This window comes from Moschus berezovskii, chromosome 5 (assembly GCF_049115385.1).
Source record: "Moschus berezovskii isolate FMDL1 chromosome 5, NW_MosBer_1.0, whole genome shotgun sequence".
Classification (NCBI taxonomy): domain Eukaryota; kingdom Metazoa; phylum Chordata; class Mammalia; order Artiodactyla; family Moschidae; genus Moschus; species Moschus berezovskii.
In genome coordinates this window covers 22,256,397-22,276,659 of record NC_142464.1, presented here as the reverse complement: position 1 = coordinate 22,276,659, position 20,263 = coordinate 22,256,397, and the positions used below count along the sequence as shown (strand labels likewise).

The window sequence follows — 20,263 nt, the reverse complement described above, 5'->3', positions numbered from 1 at the left end:
GAAGGACTGATGCTAAAGCTGAAACTGCAATACTTTGGCCACCTCATGCGACGAGCTGACTCACTGGAAAAGACTCTAATGCTGGGAAAGGTTGGGGGCGGGAGGAGAAGGGGACGACCGAGAATGAGATGGCTGGATGGCATCACCAACTCTGTGGACATGAGTTTGAGTGAACTCCGGGAATTGGTGATGGACAGGGAGGCCTGGAGTGCTGTGATTCATGGGGTCGCAAAGAGTCGGACACGACTGAGCGACTGAACTGAACTGAACTGAATATAGTTCTTCTGTGTATTCTTGCCACCTCTTCTTAATATCTTCTGCTTGTTAGGTCCATATCATTTCTGTCCTTTATTGTACCCATCTTTGGATGAAATGTTCCCTTGGTATCTCTAATTTTCTTGAAGAGCTCTCTAGTCTTTCCCATTCTATTGTTTTCTTCTCTTTGCGGTGATCACTTAGGAAGATTTTCTTATCTCTCTTTGCTATTCCTTGGAACTCTGCATTCAGATGGGTGTATTTTTCTTTTTCTCCTTTGCCCTTCGCTTCTCTTCTTTTCTCAGCTATTTGTAAGGCCTCCTCAGACAACCTTTTTGCATTTCTTTTTTCCTGGGAATGGTTTTGATCACTGCCTCCTATATCATGTCAGGAACCTCCATTCATAGTTCTTCAGGCACTCTGTCTATGAGATCTAATCCCTTGAATTATTAGTCACTTCCACTGTATAATCTTAAGGGATTTGATTTAGGTCATGCCTGAATGATCTAGTGGTTTTCCCTACTTTCTTCAATTTAAATCTGAATTTTGCAGTAAGGAGTTCATGATCTGAGCCACAGACAGCTCCCAGTCTTGTTTTTGCTAACTGTATACAGCTCCATCTTTGGCTGCAGAGAATATAATTAGTCTGATTTCTATATTGACCATCTGGTGATGTCCATATGTAGAGTTGTCTCTTGTGTTGTTGGAAGAGGGTATTTGCTATGACCAGTGCGTTAGGCATTAGCCATCTTTAAATTTTATTTCCACATCCTATTTTTCTTTTTTTTCCCTTATAGTAGTTCTTCCTGGGTTTCCTTTGGTAGATTAGTTTTTTTTTTTTTTTTAATTTTGTGGCCTCACTGAATGACGTGGGATCTTAGTTCCCTGACCAGGGATTGAATCTGTGCCCCCTGCACTGCTAGGGAAGTCCCTAGGGCATTTGGTTTTGAATCTAGTTTATATGTTTAGGGAACTTTGCCAACCAAGGTCCATCTAGTCAAGGCTATGGTTTTTCCAGTGGTCATGTATGGATGTGAGAGTTGGACTGTGAAGAAAGCTGAGCACCGAAGAATTGATGCTTTTGAACTGTGGTGTTGGAGAAGACTCTAGAGAGCCCCTTGGACTGCAAGGAGATCCAACCAGTCCATCCTAAAGGAGATCAGTCCTGGGTGTTCATTGGAAGGACTGATGCTAAAGCTGAAACTCCAGTACTTTGGCCACCTCATGCAAAGAGTTGACTCACTGGAAAAGCCTCTGATGCTGGGAGGGACTGGCGTCAGGAGGAGAAGGGGACGACAACGAATGAGATGGCTAGATGGCATCATGGACTCGATGGAGGTGGGTCTGAGTGAACTCTGGGAGTCGGTGATGGACAGGGAGGCCTGGCGTGCTGTTTGATTCATGGGGTCGCAAAGAGTAGGACACGACTGAGCGACTGAACTGAACATTAATACATGTTGTACTGTGGTATCACTGAGCTCCATTGTAAAAGATACTTTAATAGTTATTGACATATTAAATCTTTTTACACATTAGCTGAATAACTTTCCGAGTGCTTGCATCATGCTAAAATGTACTTGTTGCCATAGCAATGAAAAGGTTTAGTGGAATACAAGCAATATTACCTGGTATCCCTGAGCATTTGGGAAGAGTTATGAAAGGAGGACTGACTTTAGGCCAGTTAAAAGTTTATAAAATAGAAGAACCATAAGCTGTGTCAACTTGATATGCTTATAATTATATTTCTTAGTATTCCAGGCCTCATCACAATATAGTTTTTCCATGTGATTTATGAAGGAAGCATAAAAAAATACTTAGAATGTACCTATCACACTCATAGTTTGTAAAACCTTTTATCAATAGCAAATAGTCATCTTTGGAATTATTTTTCTTCAGTTTTTATAAATAGAGCTAATTATTTCTGGAAATTTTAAATGGGTGGTACAACTAACTAGACATAATCCTTTACAGAAAAGATAGGAATTATGAACAAAAGCAAACTCAAAACGTTTTGAGTGAATAGGGATTGCAAAAAAAAGGAAAGAGAAAGACTTGAAACCTAATAACCCATGGTTTTTTAGATGGAGAGGTCATTTTAGGATTATGTTCATTGCTTTAGGGTTGTTTGAAAGTATTTTGATATCGGAATACTAATGAGATTCACTTTTCTAGTATACTCTTCACAATATTACTATATGTGTCATAAAAATTTGAATACTAGTGGTTGTAAGATCCGGGACAGATGAACCCACCTGGTTTCAACTTCTTCAGTTTATTCACAAGTATATAGCTGAAAATTGAGGCAGGATTATATTATGTCCCCTTCCTGCTAGGCCATGCTAAGATTATAGAATTAAGTAGGTAAATATAGCCCTCTAGTGGTTCTGTTACATACTTACACTGTTAACTTTGGTGCATCTATCATTTTTCTAAAGTTACCGATTTTTAGGAATTTCACTATTGAGTAGAATCAGATTTTTATAATATATGGCATAAAAAATTTTTTTTGGCATAAAAATTATGAAGAAAAAAGATGATAAGGATATCTTATTCTAACAATAAATGTTCATAAGATGATAGGGATATCTTATTCTAACAATAAATGTTCATAAGATGATAGGGATATCTTATTCTAACAATAAATGTTCATATTAGGTTATCATCCACTTATGTAACACACTTTTGGAGTTAATCCAGAATATTAGAATTGCTCTGTAGTTTATGAGATGAATCGTTCACTCTAGATACTTTGCTGGTGTATGCTATGATTATTAACCAGACAACAACTGATGCATATCAAAAGGTAGGGTAAATGAAATGAGGTGGATGATGAAGTAGATCATGCTATATCTGTGCTTTGAAATATAAAGTTATTAATAACTTAGATTTAGGTTTCTTGACCTGGAATTTATGGTATAGCTTTAGGGGAAAACAAATTGCAGAATTATTTTGTATATATGTAACTCCCCATTTTTTTACAAGAATGGGGAAAAAAAGTGGAGGAAACCTTAAATAGTTCTATAAATAAATGTTTCTATAAGCAAAGAAAAAGAATATACATGAAACTATTATTATCATTAGGAGAGTGGAATTTGGAAGGTTGGAAGGAGATTCTTCTTTATCTCTAATGATTTAAATTGTTATGAAAAAACAAAAGGAACTGAAATGGAAAACTTGAAACGATCAACAGAAAACAGTCACCTTAACCTGTATAGTTTTAGAGGACATTTAATGCTAACTCTTAATTTCCAGCAGAAATCAGTTAAGTCAGGTCCTGATCTGATTTTCTGAGTTTGTTTATTCTTTAAATGGGACATGTGCACTTGATAATCTCCTTGGATATAAAGCTGATGCCCAAATTTGTTAAAATGTGTGTTGTTTGGTATTTATTTTGCTAGTAAGCTTTCCCCTTCTTCTGGGGATTAAAATCCTTTCTTCTTTAGCCCAATTAGATTTGTTAAAGGAGGGCCTCTATGAAAAGGCCCTTCTTTGAGGTCTTTAAGTGGAAATGGAAATGATTGGTTCTGAAAATTTTTCTCTGACTGGCTTTTGAAACATTTTGTAGATTTTGAAAGCTCATTATGAAGGATGTCTCAGTATCTTCACTCCAAAATGCTAAGGAATAATTTAGGCAACAGTTCAGACTCTAAACAGGAAAATGACTCTGTCTTTTCACAGACTGAACACAACATTGTTGCAGCTTACTTGATTACCGCAGGTATGGATGTTTACTCCATTAACAGTTATTTTGCTTTTGAATGAGTGAAGAAAAGCTGCAGTTTTTATCATAAGGTAGTAGAAGAAGCATGGGTTCAGAGATAGTGTTTCAAGTTCTGTACTATTGGCCAACCTCGACAAGTCACTTATCCTTTCTCAGTTGTTGTGTTCATGTGATAAATAAGGATAATACTTGCTCTTCTTCCTGGCTGTAAAGATCAAATAAGAGAATGTAGGTGAAAGGATAAATGGAAACATTGTTAATGGTGGTTAATCTAACAAGTTATGTTGAATTTTGATAGGCAGTGAGATGGGGCTGAGAAAAGCTTTCTAGAAAACGAATAATCTGTTTGGTTATCATATTGTCAAATGAATTTTTATTGGAGAATGTGCACTGTGGCAAAAATGTATTTTTATGGCATTTACTATTCTCATACATACTTTCTGTATTTTTGTCATCAGTGGTGGAATCTAGTTCAGATTGAAAGATTCTGGAAAGAAAATTAGTTATAAAAAGAGAGAGCAGATTGTATTATCATTGAGGACAGAGTTTGATAATTGAGCTCGTTTTTGAATGCTGTCTTGGAAAACTGAAGTTTGGTTTTCATTTTTTAATCTCTTTGCAACAGTGAGCAAGTTCCTTTATCTTTTTGTTCTTCCATTTTCATATCTATAAAATGGGGATAAGAATAAGCTACCAGTTGGGATTGTTGTGAAAAGTAAAAAAATAATGCACAAATATACCTAAATGATATATACAGTGTATGTTGAACAAATGCTAATGAATTTTAGAAGTAACTCTTATTATTTTTTTGGATTGACTTATGAAAAATTTCAAGTATATTCAAAAGTAGAGTAAAAGCATAGCAAATCCTACTATACTCAGTTTATTCTTTATAATTGCTTAATTTCCCCATTACTCACAATTAGAGTATCACTTCTCTGCTAGAAACTATGGTTCCTCAGTTAATTTTCATAAATTTTAGTGACATGCTAATAACGCTTTCATTTGAATACCGCTGTATGATAAGCCCTGGGTGAGTTCTGTTTTCTTTTTTATTTTGGTGTTGCAACAGAAAGGAGAAAACAATATGCTACTTAATGAGATAATCTCCTTATCACAACTACGTGGGAATACTTTGTATACAAACTTTTGGTTTAGTTAGTTTTTGGTAGATGACCAAGAAAAGCTGTCTTTTTTGATCTGGTTACAAAGGAAGCATGCAAACAAGATTTCCTGTTAAGAAAATGTTCTCGCTTGTTCTTATTCCTGCAACAACAATAACAGTAATAATAGTAGTCTTACCTATGACAATGATGACCCTACTACTACTGTTGCCACTACTACAAGCACCATCACCACTACTAATGCTAATGTTATTGTTTGAATGCTGGGTATAGCATTCAATTTGAATGCTGGTAAGCACTGCTATAAGCACTTACCTGTACGGAGTAATTCATCCTTAAACTAATTCAGTAAGTAGATTTGTTTTATTTTCTCCATTTATACTGATAGAGTTTAAGTAACTTTCCCAACACATACACATCTACTAAGTAACTACACCAGTATTGAACTCAGGTTCTTTGGCTCGAACCCTCAGGTATAATTACAAGATCAGTTTTAATGTGTATGCGTTGTATTTTTATCAGGTGAACTGAAGGGAGCATGTCTTACTCCATTATGCTTTTTTTTAAATGTTTATTGTTCTTTGGACTCCCAAACCCCCACCTTTAACAAAACTCATTTAAACCAAAACTATGAGGAAAAAAGTTTAGTCAAAGCATTTATTTCATTTGCTACTGTTACAAAAAACCTATTTTTCATTTTAAGTTTCATTTTTGATTTAATAATTCTCTTTGGATTTTAGCTCTTACAAACTTTCACCAACTTAAGCTCTCCCCTTTTCCAGTTTATTCTGCAAGTAAGAGGGCATGGTGCATTAAGGATCTGAAATAGATTCGTTATGAGTGCATTATAGGTTAAAGGATAAGAGATATTGGGCTGAGAGGATGACTGCATACCAGCTAATGAAGGACCTAAGCTGTGAAGGCAGTAGGGGGCCACTAAATGACATGATCCAATTTGCATTTTAGATATACGCTGTAATGGTAGCTAACAGACCAGGTAGGAGGCACCCTAGGTAGGAGGTATGGTAAAGGCTGAGAAGGCTTCTGAGAAGGAAGTAGTGGCAATGGAGATAGAGCTAGAATTTAGAATCCATGGTGTTTGGATGTGGAGACTGGGGGAGAAGGTGAGGGAGCACCAAACATGACAAGTAGGTTTCTTTTTTGGGGCCACTGGATAAATGGTAAAGCTATTCACACCTGGAGAAGAACATGTTTGGGGCAGGAATGAAAATCTCTGGGTTCAGTTTGAGAGAAGTCCCATAAAAAGCTGGACACATGGGTTTGAATTTTATGAGATTGATCTGGAAAGTATCAGCGTATAGCCTTGACTCTGAAATCACTGAGCGTATGTTGAATGTGAAAAGAAAGAGGTCTAGGACAGAAGCTTGGACAATGCATATGTTTAACAAGGTAGAGATGAAGAAAGACCAGGAAGTAGATTGAGAAGGATCTCCCAAAGAGATTGGAAAAGAGCCACAGAAGCCAAAGGGAAATTAAGTGAAAGTGTGTTAATTGCTCAGTTGTGTCCTACTGTTTGCAACCCTGTGCACTGTAGCCCACCAGGGTGCTCTGTCAATGGAGTTCTCCAGGCAAGAATACTGGAGTGGGCTGCCATGCCCTTATCCAGGGGATCTTCCCAACCCAGGGATCAAACCCATGTCTCCTGTATTGCAGGCAGATTCTTTACCTCTGAGCCACCAGGGAAGTCCTGAAATTAAGTGAATTTAGGCCTAACTACTAAATAATCTGTTGTCTACTCATTGGAAAACATGGGTTTCCATGGTTGCTCAGTCAATAAAGAATCTGCCTGCAGTGCTTGAGATGTGGGTTCGATCCCTGGGTCAGGAAGATCCCCCTGGGGAAAGGAATGGCTACCCACTCCAGTATTCCTGCCTGGAGAATCCCATGGAGAGAAGAGCCTGGTGGGCTACAGTCCATGGGGTCTCAAAGAGTCAGACATGACTGACTTAACACTTTCACAGGAAATCGAGGAAATAGAGCAGAGTGCTTGAGACAGCTGCAGAGAAAATTAAGAAAAGGACTAAACTGTTTACCTCATTCCCCACATTATATCTAAAACTACCCCATAAGTACAATTACTTTATTCTAGTTGCATACTTGGTAGGCAACAAATTTACTACAGTGTGTTTTTATCTGACTTTTTAAAAAAATCAACAAATCTGTAACTAACCAGAAAGATTCTTCAGTTCACTAAACTTTTTGGAGCTTCAATACTGGATACAAAAATAATGAGCCAAAGAATCATCAAATTTGATATCATTGGGTCTTAATTATGCTTGCAGGAATAATAGATATTAAGCAATATGAGTTTTAGTTGTCTATTAAATAAATCTGCTATATGTCACATACTCAACATAGAAGCCATTAGAAGCCTGTAAATTAAACAGGAAGATTAGGAATATATGAGTTAAATAATATAGCATTACACAAGATGAAGTATAATATAGACAAGTACTTTGAAAATTTATTAGTGATGAGAGGATACTATGACGAAGACAAGCCTTTGAGGACAGAATCAGGTTTGAACAGAATTTTGAAGGGTGGGTAGCATTTGGATAGGTAAAGGACTAGGGTGTTCCAAGTGGGAGAAATGGGAGTTGAAATTTACCACACGCCTGGTGTATCTGATAGATAACTAGATGGAGGGCTTATTTGACAAGTGTGAACATTTGCTTAGAGATGGTAAAAACAGTTCGAAGCAGAGACTGGGGTATCAGGCTGGGACATGTGAACTTTTATCCCATAGACGCTGGGGAGTAAACTGAGAAGAGTCGGTTAATTCTATGTTGTAGCAAGCTTATTCTGCCAGCAGCATGCAGGAGGAAAAGAACAGGAACCTGGAAGATTAGTATAACAGAATGTTGAATGGAAGTTTTGACCCAGGTGCCAAATATAATAGTTCTTCCTTAGCTGATACCTTTGTGTGTTGGTACTTGGAAACCTTCCCTCTCTCTGGCAATAGCTAGGTCTGCTCACCAGAGTTCTCTTCATGATGGTGAACATCCTCTTTTCCTTTTGTCCTTTGCCCCTCCTTTAGCCCCTAGGAGTCTGGTAATGCTCTACACTCTCTCGTTGTTAGGACCTAGTATGGCTTACATCTGGCTGATGGGAAATTTATTCGTCAGATGGGGGTGTTAAGCAGGCTAACATTCACATCCAGTCTACTCAACAATATTTCTCATTGTAAATTAATACATTGGCATTCAGATTAAGAATTTCAGTCATCAGTCTACCTGAATCCAGCCAGTTCTGGGGCACTGACAACATTGAGTCTCTGAACCTGCAGGGCTAAGAGTCAGATCCCAGACTGTGGAAACTTCACTAGGGTGATGTGGCCTGTGAGATTTCTCAGTGGATCTGAGAGCCAGCTGGACTTCCTGTCTAGCTAGCCAAACCTTGTGGAGTGCATTGTTGTTTAGGGATGTACGTGTATGTGTGTGTGTAAGCAGACTGAACATGCTAAGTTTTAAGTACTATTGAAACAGTCATATGGTCTTACATACTGTAGATGCTTAATAAATGTTTAATGGCAATGAGTTGTATGGAAAGGGATGAGGGACTGGAGCATATTTCAGGAATAGAAAGTGACAGAAGTGCTGTTAGGATAGAATGATAGCTGAGGCCTGAGAAACAATAGAGAAAGAAGAGCCTCCATCTTCAGGAAGGAGGAGAGGAAATTAAGCTGCAAAGGAGACAATATGGTCACACACACACATATGTAAATATATGTATCCTAAAAATCAGCATTGGTGGTATCATGGGAGTCACTTCAAGGATAGAGTGATCAATAGTGATGTTGTTAAATGCCAGCCTTTGGTGCTGGTTTTGATTTTTACATTTCTGTTTTCACAAGAGGGCTGTGACAATATTGCAACTAGTTTGAAGAATAGCTGGAGCTCTTCCAGTAAATGAACCAAAACCGATTTGTGAATTTGCTTTGTTTCTGAAGGAATTTAAATATTTAATTTTTATTTTAGTTTTGCACATTCAAATTAAGTGAAGTGTGTGATTTTTTTATGTTTTCAGGTATAATAAGTATCCTCAGCAACATAATTGTTCTAGGCATCTTCATTAAGTTCAAGGAACTTCGGACACCCACAAATGCAATTATCATCAACCTGGCTGTTACTGATATAGGGGTCAGCAGCATTGGCTACCCCATGTCTGCTGCTTCAGATCTGCATGGAAGCTGGAAATTTGGATATGCAGGATGTCAGGTATCAGAGATCCTTAGAATCAAAGCAAAATGAACTAGATTAAGAACTTGTAAGTTTGTGTCTTTACAAAATCAAATAGTTTTATGTCACATAATAGATATGGTGCTCTTATTGCAACAGCTCTTATTGAAAACAGCGTCAGGAGCAACTGGAAAATATATTCTTTAATAGAGGAATGAAGGCAGGAGCCATCATTATATTTTCAAAATTTCCCCAACCTAAAGGAAAAAATTAAACTAGTAAAAAACTAGAAATAAGCTAGAGAAGAAAAGTGAATATTTGCATATTCAAATAAAAACTTGCATATTGCAAATTCAAAAAGAAATACTCTGCTTTCATTTGAAACAATAAAATATTTAATGACTATATCATAATGTCTAAGTAATATAGTTAAACTGCATGTTGTTGATTTTTTTCTGTGATAAGTTCTTTGTGAGAATTGCTGGTAAATATATCTACTATAATTCTGACAAGAAAATAAATTAATATAGTGTGCAGTAATGACTTTTGGCCCAATTTTTTAGAACTATTTGCTGTTTTAAACTATATAGCTGTAGAGAATAAAATGAAAATAGTAGAGAATAGTGAATACCCAATTATGAATCAACAGGTTTTGTCAAATCTTGATGTTTCGCAATATGACCTTCAGGTTGTTTGGGCCTTCTTGCTTTTTGTTTTTGGTTGTGCTTCAGGGCTTGTGGGATCTTAGTTCCCCAACCAGGGGTAGAACCCAGGGCCCTGGCAGTGAAAGTGCAGAGTCCTAACCACTGGACCGCCAAGGAATTCTCTGTTCCCAATTTTTTAAAATCACAAATGTTCTCATACATGTCTCTTTCTGCAGTATATGAGAGTTTCTGTAGATACATTAATAGAAAAGGAATGGTTTGGTTGAAGATAACACAATGTCAACTTTATCAGGTGTGGCCAAATTATTCTTCAAAATGGTTGTGCCAATTATGAGAACTTCTGTTGCTCCACATTTTCGCCAGTGCTTGAGACTGTCAGACTTTTAAATTTGTAGTGTTATGATGGATGTAAAATAGTATCTTATGATTTGCATTTCTTTCAATATTTAATGTGATTGTACATCTTATGTCATAGACACTCTGGTTTCCACTTGTATGAATAGCCCATTTTTCTGTTTGTCTTTTCCCCTTAGTGAATTGTCTGTTTTCTGAATACCAGTCTTTTGTTGGTTATATGCACTGCACTTGATTTATGGTTTGTTTTTGCCCTCTTTAGAGTATGTATAGAAGTTTTGCTTTAAGTCTTAGCTTTTTAAAAAAAAGCTTATTTTAATTAATGAAGTTCCAGAATGTTTTCTATAAATACCTTTATTAAGCCACTTACAATTTGACAATAGATGATGTATTTTAACATTAGTAAAATAGAAAATGGGGCTTCCCTGGTGGCTCAGTGGTAAAGAATCTGCCTACGGTGCAGGAAATGCAGGTGCGATCCCTGGGTTGTGAAGATTCCCTGGAGGAGGAAATGGAACCCGCTCTAATACTCTTGCCTGTGAAATCACATGGACAGAGGAGGCAGGATGCAAAGAGTTGGACACGACTGAGCGACTGAACACACACACAAAATAGAAAACACTCAATGTATTTATTTACTGTTCAATGTATTTGAACTATATTTTACCAATGGGATAAAAGTATAAATGTCTCTTGGGAGGGTGTGTAGAATGGTGGAATCATTCCAATTTTGATTTTCAGATTTATGCTGGGTTGAATATTTTTTTTGGAATGGCAAGTATTGGATTGCTCACGGTCGTGGCCGTGGATCGATACCTGACCATCTGCCATCCTGATGCAGGTACAGCACTTTTCTCAGCTTTTTCAATGAACCCATTTGCCTGAGTTCTGCTTGTCACACCTTCACTTCAAAATGTATTAATAAATGTAATGACTTGTGACATGGTCAGCCTTCTTTCTCTGATAATCTTTGATTGGAAGTTTCAGTGGTTTTCTATTATACCTAGAATAAAATTCAAATTTCATAACACGGCCCCCAATACCCTATGTGTTCTGACCCCTGACTATCTTTGCAGCATAGCCTGGGATCTTGTCACTTTGGGGTACTGGCGAAACCCTTTCCCAATTTGGGGTCTTTGTAAATGCCATTTCCCTAGTGTTTCTCCCTGCCTATCCTCTGATTCATCATTTTATCATTCAAGTTTCAGCTTAAATGTTATTTTTTTCCAGAATACGAATTCATAGGTTTTGTGTGAACTAAAGTGATCTGTAAAGAATCTACTTGGTGATAATTTTGAATAATCATTAAAACAAGATGACGATATAAATCACATCATTGGGAAATGATTTAACATTCCATGTATTTGTTAATAGGAAGAAGAATGACCACCAACACTTACATCAGCATGATTCTTGGGGCCTGGACCAATGGCCTGTTTTGGGCTTTGATGCCTATCATTGGGTGGGCTAGTTATGCCCCAGATCCTACTGGGGCCACCTGTACCATAAACTGGCGGGAAAATGATGTGTAAGAAACATCTATACAGTTTATAATTAAATGCTTCTAATGCAGACACGTTTTCACCATTTCAAATTTAACCTTAGATCTAATGTTTCTCATATAGGGTGTGATAAAGGGTTTCCTTGGTTTAGATGATGTGATTCCGACTAGAGACGAATTGAGAAATGTGAATTATGTTAATTTGCAAGGACAGGGCATCCCTTTGTCTCTCTGTTCTGTTCCCTCCTTTCTATCCTTTGGCAGCAAAGGGGATACAGAGCATCCTTTAGCTGCACCTTAGAGGTAGGACCTGAGGGGGAAAGGACTATTGGTGGAGCTAGACAGTGTGCAGTTTTAGAGAAAGCCCAGGCTTTCTTTTCTGGTGATAAAGCTTCTTCTGAGAATTACACAGCAAAAGCACAGTCACTGCAAGGATTGCTTACTCATCAGTGATGCTCTTCTATGTTTACTAAGGAAAAGAAGGTAATTTAGTTCATTAAAATAAGTGAACGATTACTCATAAAAGTAAACAAAATTTCTCTCAAACTAAATCTAAGTCTAAACATTTTTCTGTACAGGGTCAAAAAATAAATATTTTAGATTTTACAGGCAGGGCTGTCTCCATTGCAACTATTCAACTCTGTATGTGGAAGCAGCCATAGACAGTAAAGAAATGAATGTGGTTCCAATAAAATTTTATTTACAAAAATAGGCGACAGGATTTGCCCACAGGTCATAGTTTGCTAACCCCTAGTCTGAATGAACTAAAAGTCAAATGTACCTCCTAAGCTGTTTACTAGTACTAGACAATGCCAATATTACTTCTGGTAATTATTCTGTTTCCCTTCCCCTGTTTAATACATTAGATGAATAGTGATTTAATGTCATGATTTAATTATTTCCTTTTCTTACTTTCAGGTCTTTTGTTTCTTACACGATGATGGTAGTTGTGATAAATTTTATCGTGCCCTTAACAGTGATGTTTTACTGTTATTACCATGTCACTCAATCCATTAAACATCATGGTACTAATAACTGCACTGAGTACCTCAACAGAGATTGGTCAGATCAGGTAGATGTAACAAAGGTAAGGCATTAAAATCCTTAAAAAAGTTTTGTAATCAAGCTTCTACATGGACATGGTTCCTTGGCCCTGTAGTCATCTCTCCCCAACTCCTGATTCTTATTTTCTGGCTCTTTTTTCTAGTGTTGGCCTCCATATTTCTAAATAATGTGTGTATCTGCTATTTCCGGTATTTTTGTTTGCTGCTAATTCTTGATTTCCTACTGTGAACAAAGAAAATTTCTCATATACCACCATCTTTTCCTTCTCCCCAACAACATCTCTTATCTTGTCAATAAAATGTTAATATTTGGCTAGATGGAGAGTCAATTTTACATTATTGTGATTATCTAAATTTCACTTATTACAGATCTCTGTAGGGCTGTATGACTTATATTTCTTTTTTCATACAACTATTCCCCCTTTGGAGTTAACAGTTCATTCCTTTTCTTTTTCTTTCTTGTCTTCTGTCCATCTCTCTCCCCTTCTTTTCTCTCCCTCTCTGTCTCCCCCTCCACCCCCGATTTCTCTGTAGCTTTGTTTCCTGACTCTTCTGTGTGAAAATGAAGTGATTTTGGAAAGTGGAAGCATTAGTCACTTAGTCGTGTCCAACTCTTTGTGATCCTATGGACTGTAGCCCACCAGCTCCTCTGTCCATGGAATTCTCCAGGCAGGAATACCAGAGTTGGTAACCATTTCCTTCTCCAGGGTGATCTTCCCAACTCAGGGATCGAACCTAGGTCTCCTGCATTGCAGGCAGACTCTGTACTGTCTGAGCCACCAGGGGAGCCTGACTGTCCTCTGTACCTGTCCCTAATTCATCTCTAAATAATCTGTCAGAAGCTTCAGTTTCCTCTTGGTATTTTCATATGCATCAGAGACTAAATTGACTTCATCCTGTTCTTAGAGTTATCCTCCTGACACCCCCAGATCGCCTGCTCCAGATTACATTGGCTCTTCTTTAAGGTGACTACCTAGAAAGCCAGTATCCCCACATCTCCTTTATCACAAGCTGAGAATGCCTTTGGCCTGTCTCCTGGATCAGATCACCTGTTTTCTGGAGTGCATGTCTTCCTTTTTTTGTGTGTGTGTGTGTTCGATTTTCTCACAGTTGATGGAACACATTCCCTAACAGAGTCCTGAGAATGTTATAGGGAAGTAAAATTTTTAAGATTTGGCATGCCTGAAAATGTCTTAATGCTCTTATTATATTTGATTGATTGTTCACTTCGCATAGAATTCAAAGTAGAAAAATGATTTTCAGAGATTTTTGAAAGCATTACTATATAGTCTCTCAGTTTTAGGTGTTGCTGTGGAGAAGACTGACAGTTTACTGGTGATCTGTGTTCTCTCTGGAAGCTTGTGATTTTCTCTGTGTCTCCAGTTTTCTCTCTGAAATGTGATGCTGATATGCCTTGGTATGGCTCTTTATTCACCCATGTGCTGGATACTGGGTGAGTGCTTTCAATGTCAAGACTCAGATCTCCCCTTCTGGGAGCTTCCTTGTATTATTTCTCTCGTGAATTTCACTTCCCTTTTTGTTTTCTCTATTCTCTTTTCCTGGAACTCTTTTTATTTGGGTATTTAATCTCCTGGATTTATCTTTTAATTTTCTTAAATATTCTCTGCTACACTGTCTCTCTCTGGGGTTTCGTTTGTTTGTCTTGGTTTCCACTTTCTGAGAGATTTCCTCAACCATGTCCAGGACTGAGATTGGATGAGGAGATGCTCAAGCCTGGGTTGTAAGAATTTTAGCAAGCTCTGAAAAGCTCAGTAACCCAAAAAGGTAAATCCAGCTGTATTCTCTTCAGTTCACCAACAGAAAGAGGGCATTTTTTACATCCATGAACCAGTCCATCTATTTCACAAGTCCCAGTTATCAGAGCTGACTTTAGGTGTATTAGCAGAGTACAATTAGGGGGAATTTTCAGTGTTTCCTCTAAGTCTTCAACATCATAAACTTATTCCAATCCAGATAGTTTTTCATGCAGTTTTAGATATACTAGATATTTTGATATTTTAGTTTACTGGACTTGGTGAATACTGATTTCTTTTACAGATGTCTGTGATAATGATACTCATGTTTCTGGTGGCGTGGTCCCCTTATTCCATCGTGTGCTTATGGGCATCTTTTGGTGACCCAAAGAAGATTCCTCCCTCAATGGCCATCATAGCTCCTCTGTTTGCAAAATCTTCTACCTTCTACAATCCTTGTATTTATGTGATTGCGAATAAAAAGTAAGTTATGTCTAAAATGCTTCTCAACTAAAAAAAAGAAAAGTATATACAGAAAGAATGTTAGAAAGACAATGGATAGTGTTCTAAATTTGGGGGGGAGGTAAATGACAGTAACTCACTTCAGATGAAATTAAGAGTTATTTGGTTCATGCAACTGCACTGCAGAAGCATTCAGGACCTGAAATGTCTAGGACTCCAGTTCTGACAGACATGGGTAATTCAAGATCAAGTTCCACCAGCTAAGCATCCCCAAAAGCAAGTTTCATCTTTGATGGCCCTCTGGCAGCAATGACCCTGGAAGGTTGTTAGTGAGCTCAGCTTGATTCCTGTGGTTACCCTATTCAAAATGTATGTAATTAGTTTTGCAAAGAAAAGAGTGATTCTATTACTGGAAAGTGGACAAAGCAAGGCCAGTTGGGTTCCCTACATGCGTAGCATAACAGTATATTTACCTGAAGGAAGACATATCATTCAGATGCAAGAGAAAAGTTCATTGTTAACATAACAGGCTTTAGGACTGTGTAGTCACTGAGGATAATGGAGACTCTTCCTTTCCCCCTTTTGTTGAGCCTCTGAGCAATGATTTCTTTCCTGCCTGAGCCTCAGTGCAGCTTTGGTCGTTTAGTCGCTAAGTTGTGTCTGACCCTTTTGTGACTCCATAGGCTGTCCATGGGGTTTCCTGGCAAGAATACTGGAATGGGTTGCCATTTCCTCCTCCAGGGGATCTTCCTGACCCAGGGATCAAACTTGAGGCTCCTGCTGAGTCTCCTGCATTGCAGGCAGTTTCTTTACCCTTGAGCCTCCGGGTGGGGCAGCTTAGACTACTTCATTTCCTGTAACTGCTTAAAGGTGGATTGAACCAATCTACTGTGCTTAAATATTTGACCAGAAAATCTCAGTAGATGTGAAGTATTGATAATTTGATCCTGGATTGCCAGTGCTGCTTCTATTAAGCTTATATATTTATGAACCTGTTTGGGAAAGCAGCTTTAGCCATAAGTATATGAAGAAACATAAAAACTTTTAAGATCAACAGACCACATAAGAAGAATAAAGAACACATCTTAAATTTAGAGTCTATTGGTAGTTCTTTTGGAAAGGTCAGGCATTAAACTGGCCTTTGCTCATTAGAACAAATGTCTGAAATACCCATCCTTAGTTCAAGTAAATGATTCCTTGCAACTGACATTAGAGCTGTCATCTTAGACACAGTTACTGATTTTTATTGAATATCTTCAGTGTTTACAATCAGTGGCACAAAATTGGTCTTTAATTGTACTGTATACTTTATAATACATTTTTAAAGGGTCTCGACAGGATATGTTAAAGTTGGAAGCAGAAATTTATTTGGAGATGCTAATTGGCAGTAGTGGCATCTTAGTCATATTTGGAAGTTCTTTAAACATCCCAAGTCATCATGGGATAATGCCAGATTTTCCCTTTTTTATTATAGGTTTCGAAGGGCGATGCTTGCCATGTTCAAATGTCAGACTACCCAAGCAATGCCTGTGACGAGTATTTTACCAATGGATGTACCTCAAAACCCACTGACTTCTGGAAAAGTCTGAAATAAGAGGAACTCACACATTTACCAAAACATTTTCTTTACTTTTTTTTGCAGTGATTTAATTTCATTTTAAATGTGAGCTCATTTCAATCAAATACAGACATAGAATATTGTCTTAATAGACTATAACTTTGTCAAGTGTAGTTTATAGTTCTTCTGTTTGTGCACTGGCTACCATTGGGAATGTTTCACTATTTCCTTATATGTAAACATATTACTCATCTAGTTTGATGAATAGAGGCACATGAGATTAAGGCCTCTTCTCTTTCTCCCTATCATGGTATGTATTACAGTGTGTCAATGACCTGGTGTCTTGCCTGGTTCCTTCACTAGATCAGAAACGACTTCTATTTTAATGTTCAGTTCAGTCGCTCAGTCGTGTCTGACTCTTTGCGACCCCATGAACTGCAGCAGGCCGGGCCTCCCTGTAATTTTAATGTTAGAATAAATTAATAGTAATAATAGTTATTATCATCAAAAAAGCAAGAGAGTTCCAGAAAAACATCTATTTCTGCTTTATTGACTATGCCAAAGCCTTTGACTGTGTGGATCACAATAAACTGTGGAAAATTCTGAAAGAGATGGGAATACCAGACCACCTGACCTGCCTCTTGAGAAACCTGTATGCAGGTCAGGAAGCAACAGTTAGAACTGGACATGGCACAACTGACTGGTTTCAAATAGGAAAAGGAGTACGTCAAGGCTGTATATTGTCACCCTGCTTATTTAACTTATATGCAGAGTACATCATGAGGAATTCTGGGCTGGAAGAAGCACAAACTGGAATCAAGATTGCTGGGAGAAATATCAATAACCTCAGATATGCAGATGACACCACCTTTATGGCAGAAAGTGAAGAGGAACTAAAAAGCCTCTTGATGAAAGTGAAAGAGAAGAGTGAAAAAGTTGGCTTAAAGCTCAACATTCAGAAATCTAAGATCATGGCATCTGGTCCCATCACTTCATGGGAAATAGATGGGGAAACAGTGGAAACAGTGGCTGACGTTATTTTTTGGGGGCTCCAAAATCATAGCAGATGGTCATTGCAGCCATGAAATTAAAAGACTCTTAGTCCTTGGAAGGAAAGTTATGACCAACCTAGATAGCATATTAAAAAGCAGAGACATTACTTTACCAACAAAGATCTGTCTAGTCAAGGCTATGGTTTATCCAGTAGTCATGTATGGATGTGAGAGTTGGATTATAAAGAAAGCTGAGCACCAAAGAATTAATGCTTTTGAACTGTGGTGTTAGAGAAGACTCTTGAGAAGACTCTTGGACTGCAGGGAGATCCAACCAGTCCATCTTAAAGGAGATCAGTCCTGGGTGTTCATTGGAAGGACTGATGCTGAAGCTGAAACTCGAATACTTTGGCCACCTGATACGAAGGGCTCACTCATTTGTAAAGACCCTGATGCTGGGAAAGATTGAGGGCAGGAGGAGAAGGGGATGACAGAGGATGAGATGGTTGGATGGCATCACCAACTCAATGGAGATGAGTTTGGGTAAACTCCTGGAGTTGGCGATGGACAGGGAGGCCTGGCGTGCTGCGGTTCATGGGGTCACAAAGAGTTGGACACGACTGAGCGACTGAACTGAATTGAACTGAATAATAGTTAATGGGCTTCCCTAGTGGCTTAGTGGTAAAGAATCTGCTTGCCAATGCAGAAGTTATGGGTTCAATCCCTGGGTCAGGAAGATCCCCTGGAAAAGGAAATGGCAACTCACTCCAGTATTCTAGGAAATTCCACAGACAGAGAAACTCGGGGTATAGTCCTTGGGGTCGCCAAAGAGTTGGACATGACTTAGCAACTAAAAAGCACAACAACAAATAATAGTTAACAGTCTTTAATAAATAATTACTGAAGTAAGTTGTTGGAATTTATTTCCAGCTAGATGGGAAACTGTCAGCATTTCAGAATTTTCAGATTTTAATGCAGTTATTCACTTACTAGTCAACAAAAATAATCAAATGAATATTAAGCACTATTGTTTTTAAATCACATGTCAGTCAATGACATATATATTTTATATAACACTACAACCTGTGCATATTAATGTGTTCTACTTTTTTAATTACTATGTTTATGTGTATGTATTTCCATATATTTGACATTAGAATTAACTTTAATCAGAGTGGGGGTTTCTGTATGTTTGTTCTCTTTTTCCTATCTTGTTTTGTTGATGAAAAAATTAATCAATAGTCAGTGTAAGAAAGGAATAGGAAATTTCATTTGAGCAAGCTGCAAGATTCTAACCCAAGACATTCTTTCAGAAAGCTCTGAGGACTGTTCCAGAAAGGTGAATGGGGAGGCTGGTATATATGTGCAATCAAGAACATATCTTGGTAAAAAGTTACTGCTTTTTCAAGGAACAGGTATCTTAGCTAATGTTTTTAGTGCTCTTTTAAATATGGAAAGATGCAAGACACTGGGTTCATAAAATTTTCTCCTTAAAATGCATAACCATCTGAGGGTCAGTTTTACCGGTTTCCCCAGAGCAAAAAGTGCCTCATCCTGACCTTCACCCTGAATTCCTTTCAGGATGTATTGTAGGTCAATGAGTACTGTGGCTAATGACCTGATTCTTGTTAAACTGGATAGTGGGCAACATTGTTTATTTTATAATCCCCTCGTTTGGGTAATAATTTCGACCAAGGTTAGAGAAGGATTTTGTGACTCATTTGTCCCTCAGTGCTAGGAATGCTCATTCCCAGGTCAGGCGGAGATTTTGTTGATAGGGCACTCAGTTTGCTGTTCCTGGACTAGGCCCCATTCAGTTCAGTTCAGTCGCTCAGTCGTGTCTGACTCTTTGCAACCCCATGAATCACAGCACGCCAGTCCTCCCTGTCCATCACCATTCAGTTCAGTTCAGCTCAGTTCAGTCGCTCAGTCGTGTCCGACTCTTAGCAACCCCATGAACCACAGCACGCCAGGCCTCCCTGTCCATCACCAACTCCCGGAGTTCACTCAAACTCATGTCCATCGAGTCGGTGATGCCATCCATCACCATTAACAGCAACCAAAAACCTCTGGACTACCTGTCTTACCAGTCTGTTACGGTCCGGGAACTGTTCCCTCTTGTTGATTATCCCCGTATATCTACTTCCATTGTTAAATCCTTGATCTTATTATAGAACTATATATTTGGTCAATTGTTTTAAGTTCTCTATTCATTATTACTTTTATCTGAGGCTCAGTCATACATCTGGTAATGCAGGAAACAATAATCTGGTAAAACAGACTGAATACAAATAATACAGCTAGTAACATTAATAAGGTCATAAGCAAGTATTTAAGCTAAGAATTTCCATTACGTTGGCCCAGTATATCCCCCGGTCATCTGACCCAGTCTGTTCTGTACTAACTGTGGACCAATAATGGATATTTAAATTGCTGAAATATTCCCAGTGGTTCATCCACAACTCTAAGAATTGTGAATGAACCACTGGGAATAGAGTTGTGGATGAACCACTGGGAATATTTTAGTACAAATACTTTTTGTGTGGGGAAGGCAGAGAGAAATTATTCTGAGTGTTTCCTTAGACTAGAATTACTGGATAAAAATATGGAAGCA

At 38.0% G+C, this 20,263-nt stretch overlaps 1 protein-coding gene across 1 annotated transcript; it reads left to right on the top strand.

Moving 5' to 3' along the window:
• The first annotated feature begins 3,867 nt into the window (after positions 1–3,867).
• On the top strand, positions 3,868–16,748 carry RRH (retinal pigment epithelium-derived rhodopsin homolog). Its single transcript, XM_055434014.2, has 7 exons — positions 3,868–3,973; positions 9,148–9,338; positions 11,060–11,159; positions 11,693–11,846; positions 12,738–12,906; positions 14,942–15,120; positions 16,574–16,748. The coding sequence occupies exons 1-7, from the start codon at positions 3,868–3,870 to the stop codon at positions 16,686–16,688; spliced, it is 1,014 nt and encodes a 337-aa protein (XP_055289989.2). The 3' UTR covers positions 16,689–16,748.
• The last annotated feature ends 3,515 nt before the right edge of the window (positions 16,749–20,263 follow it).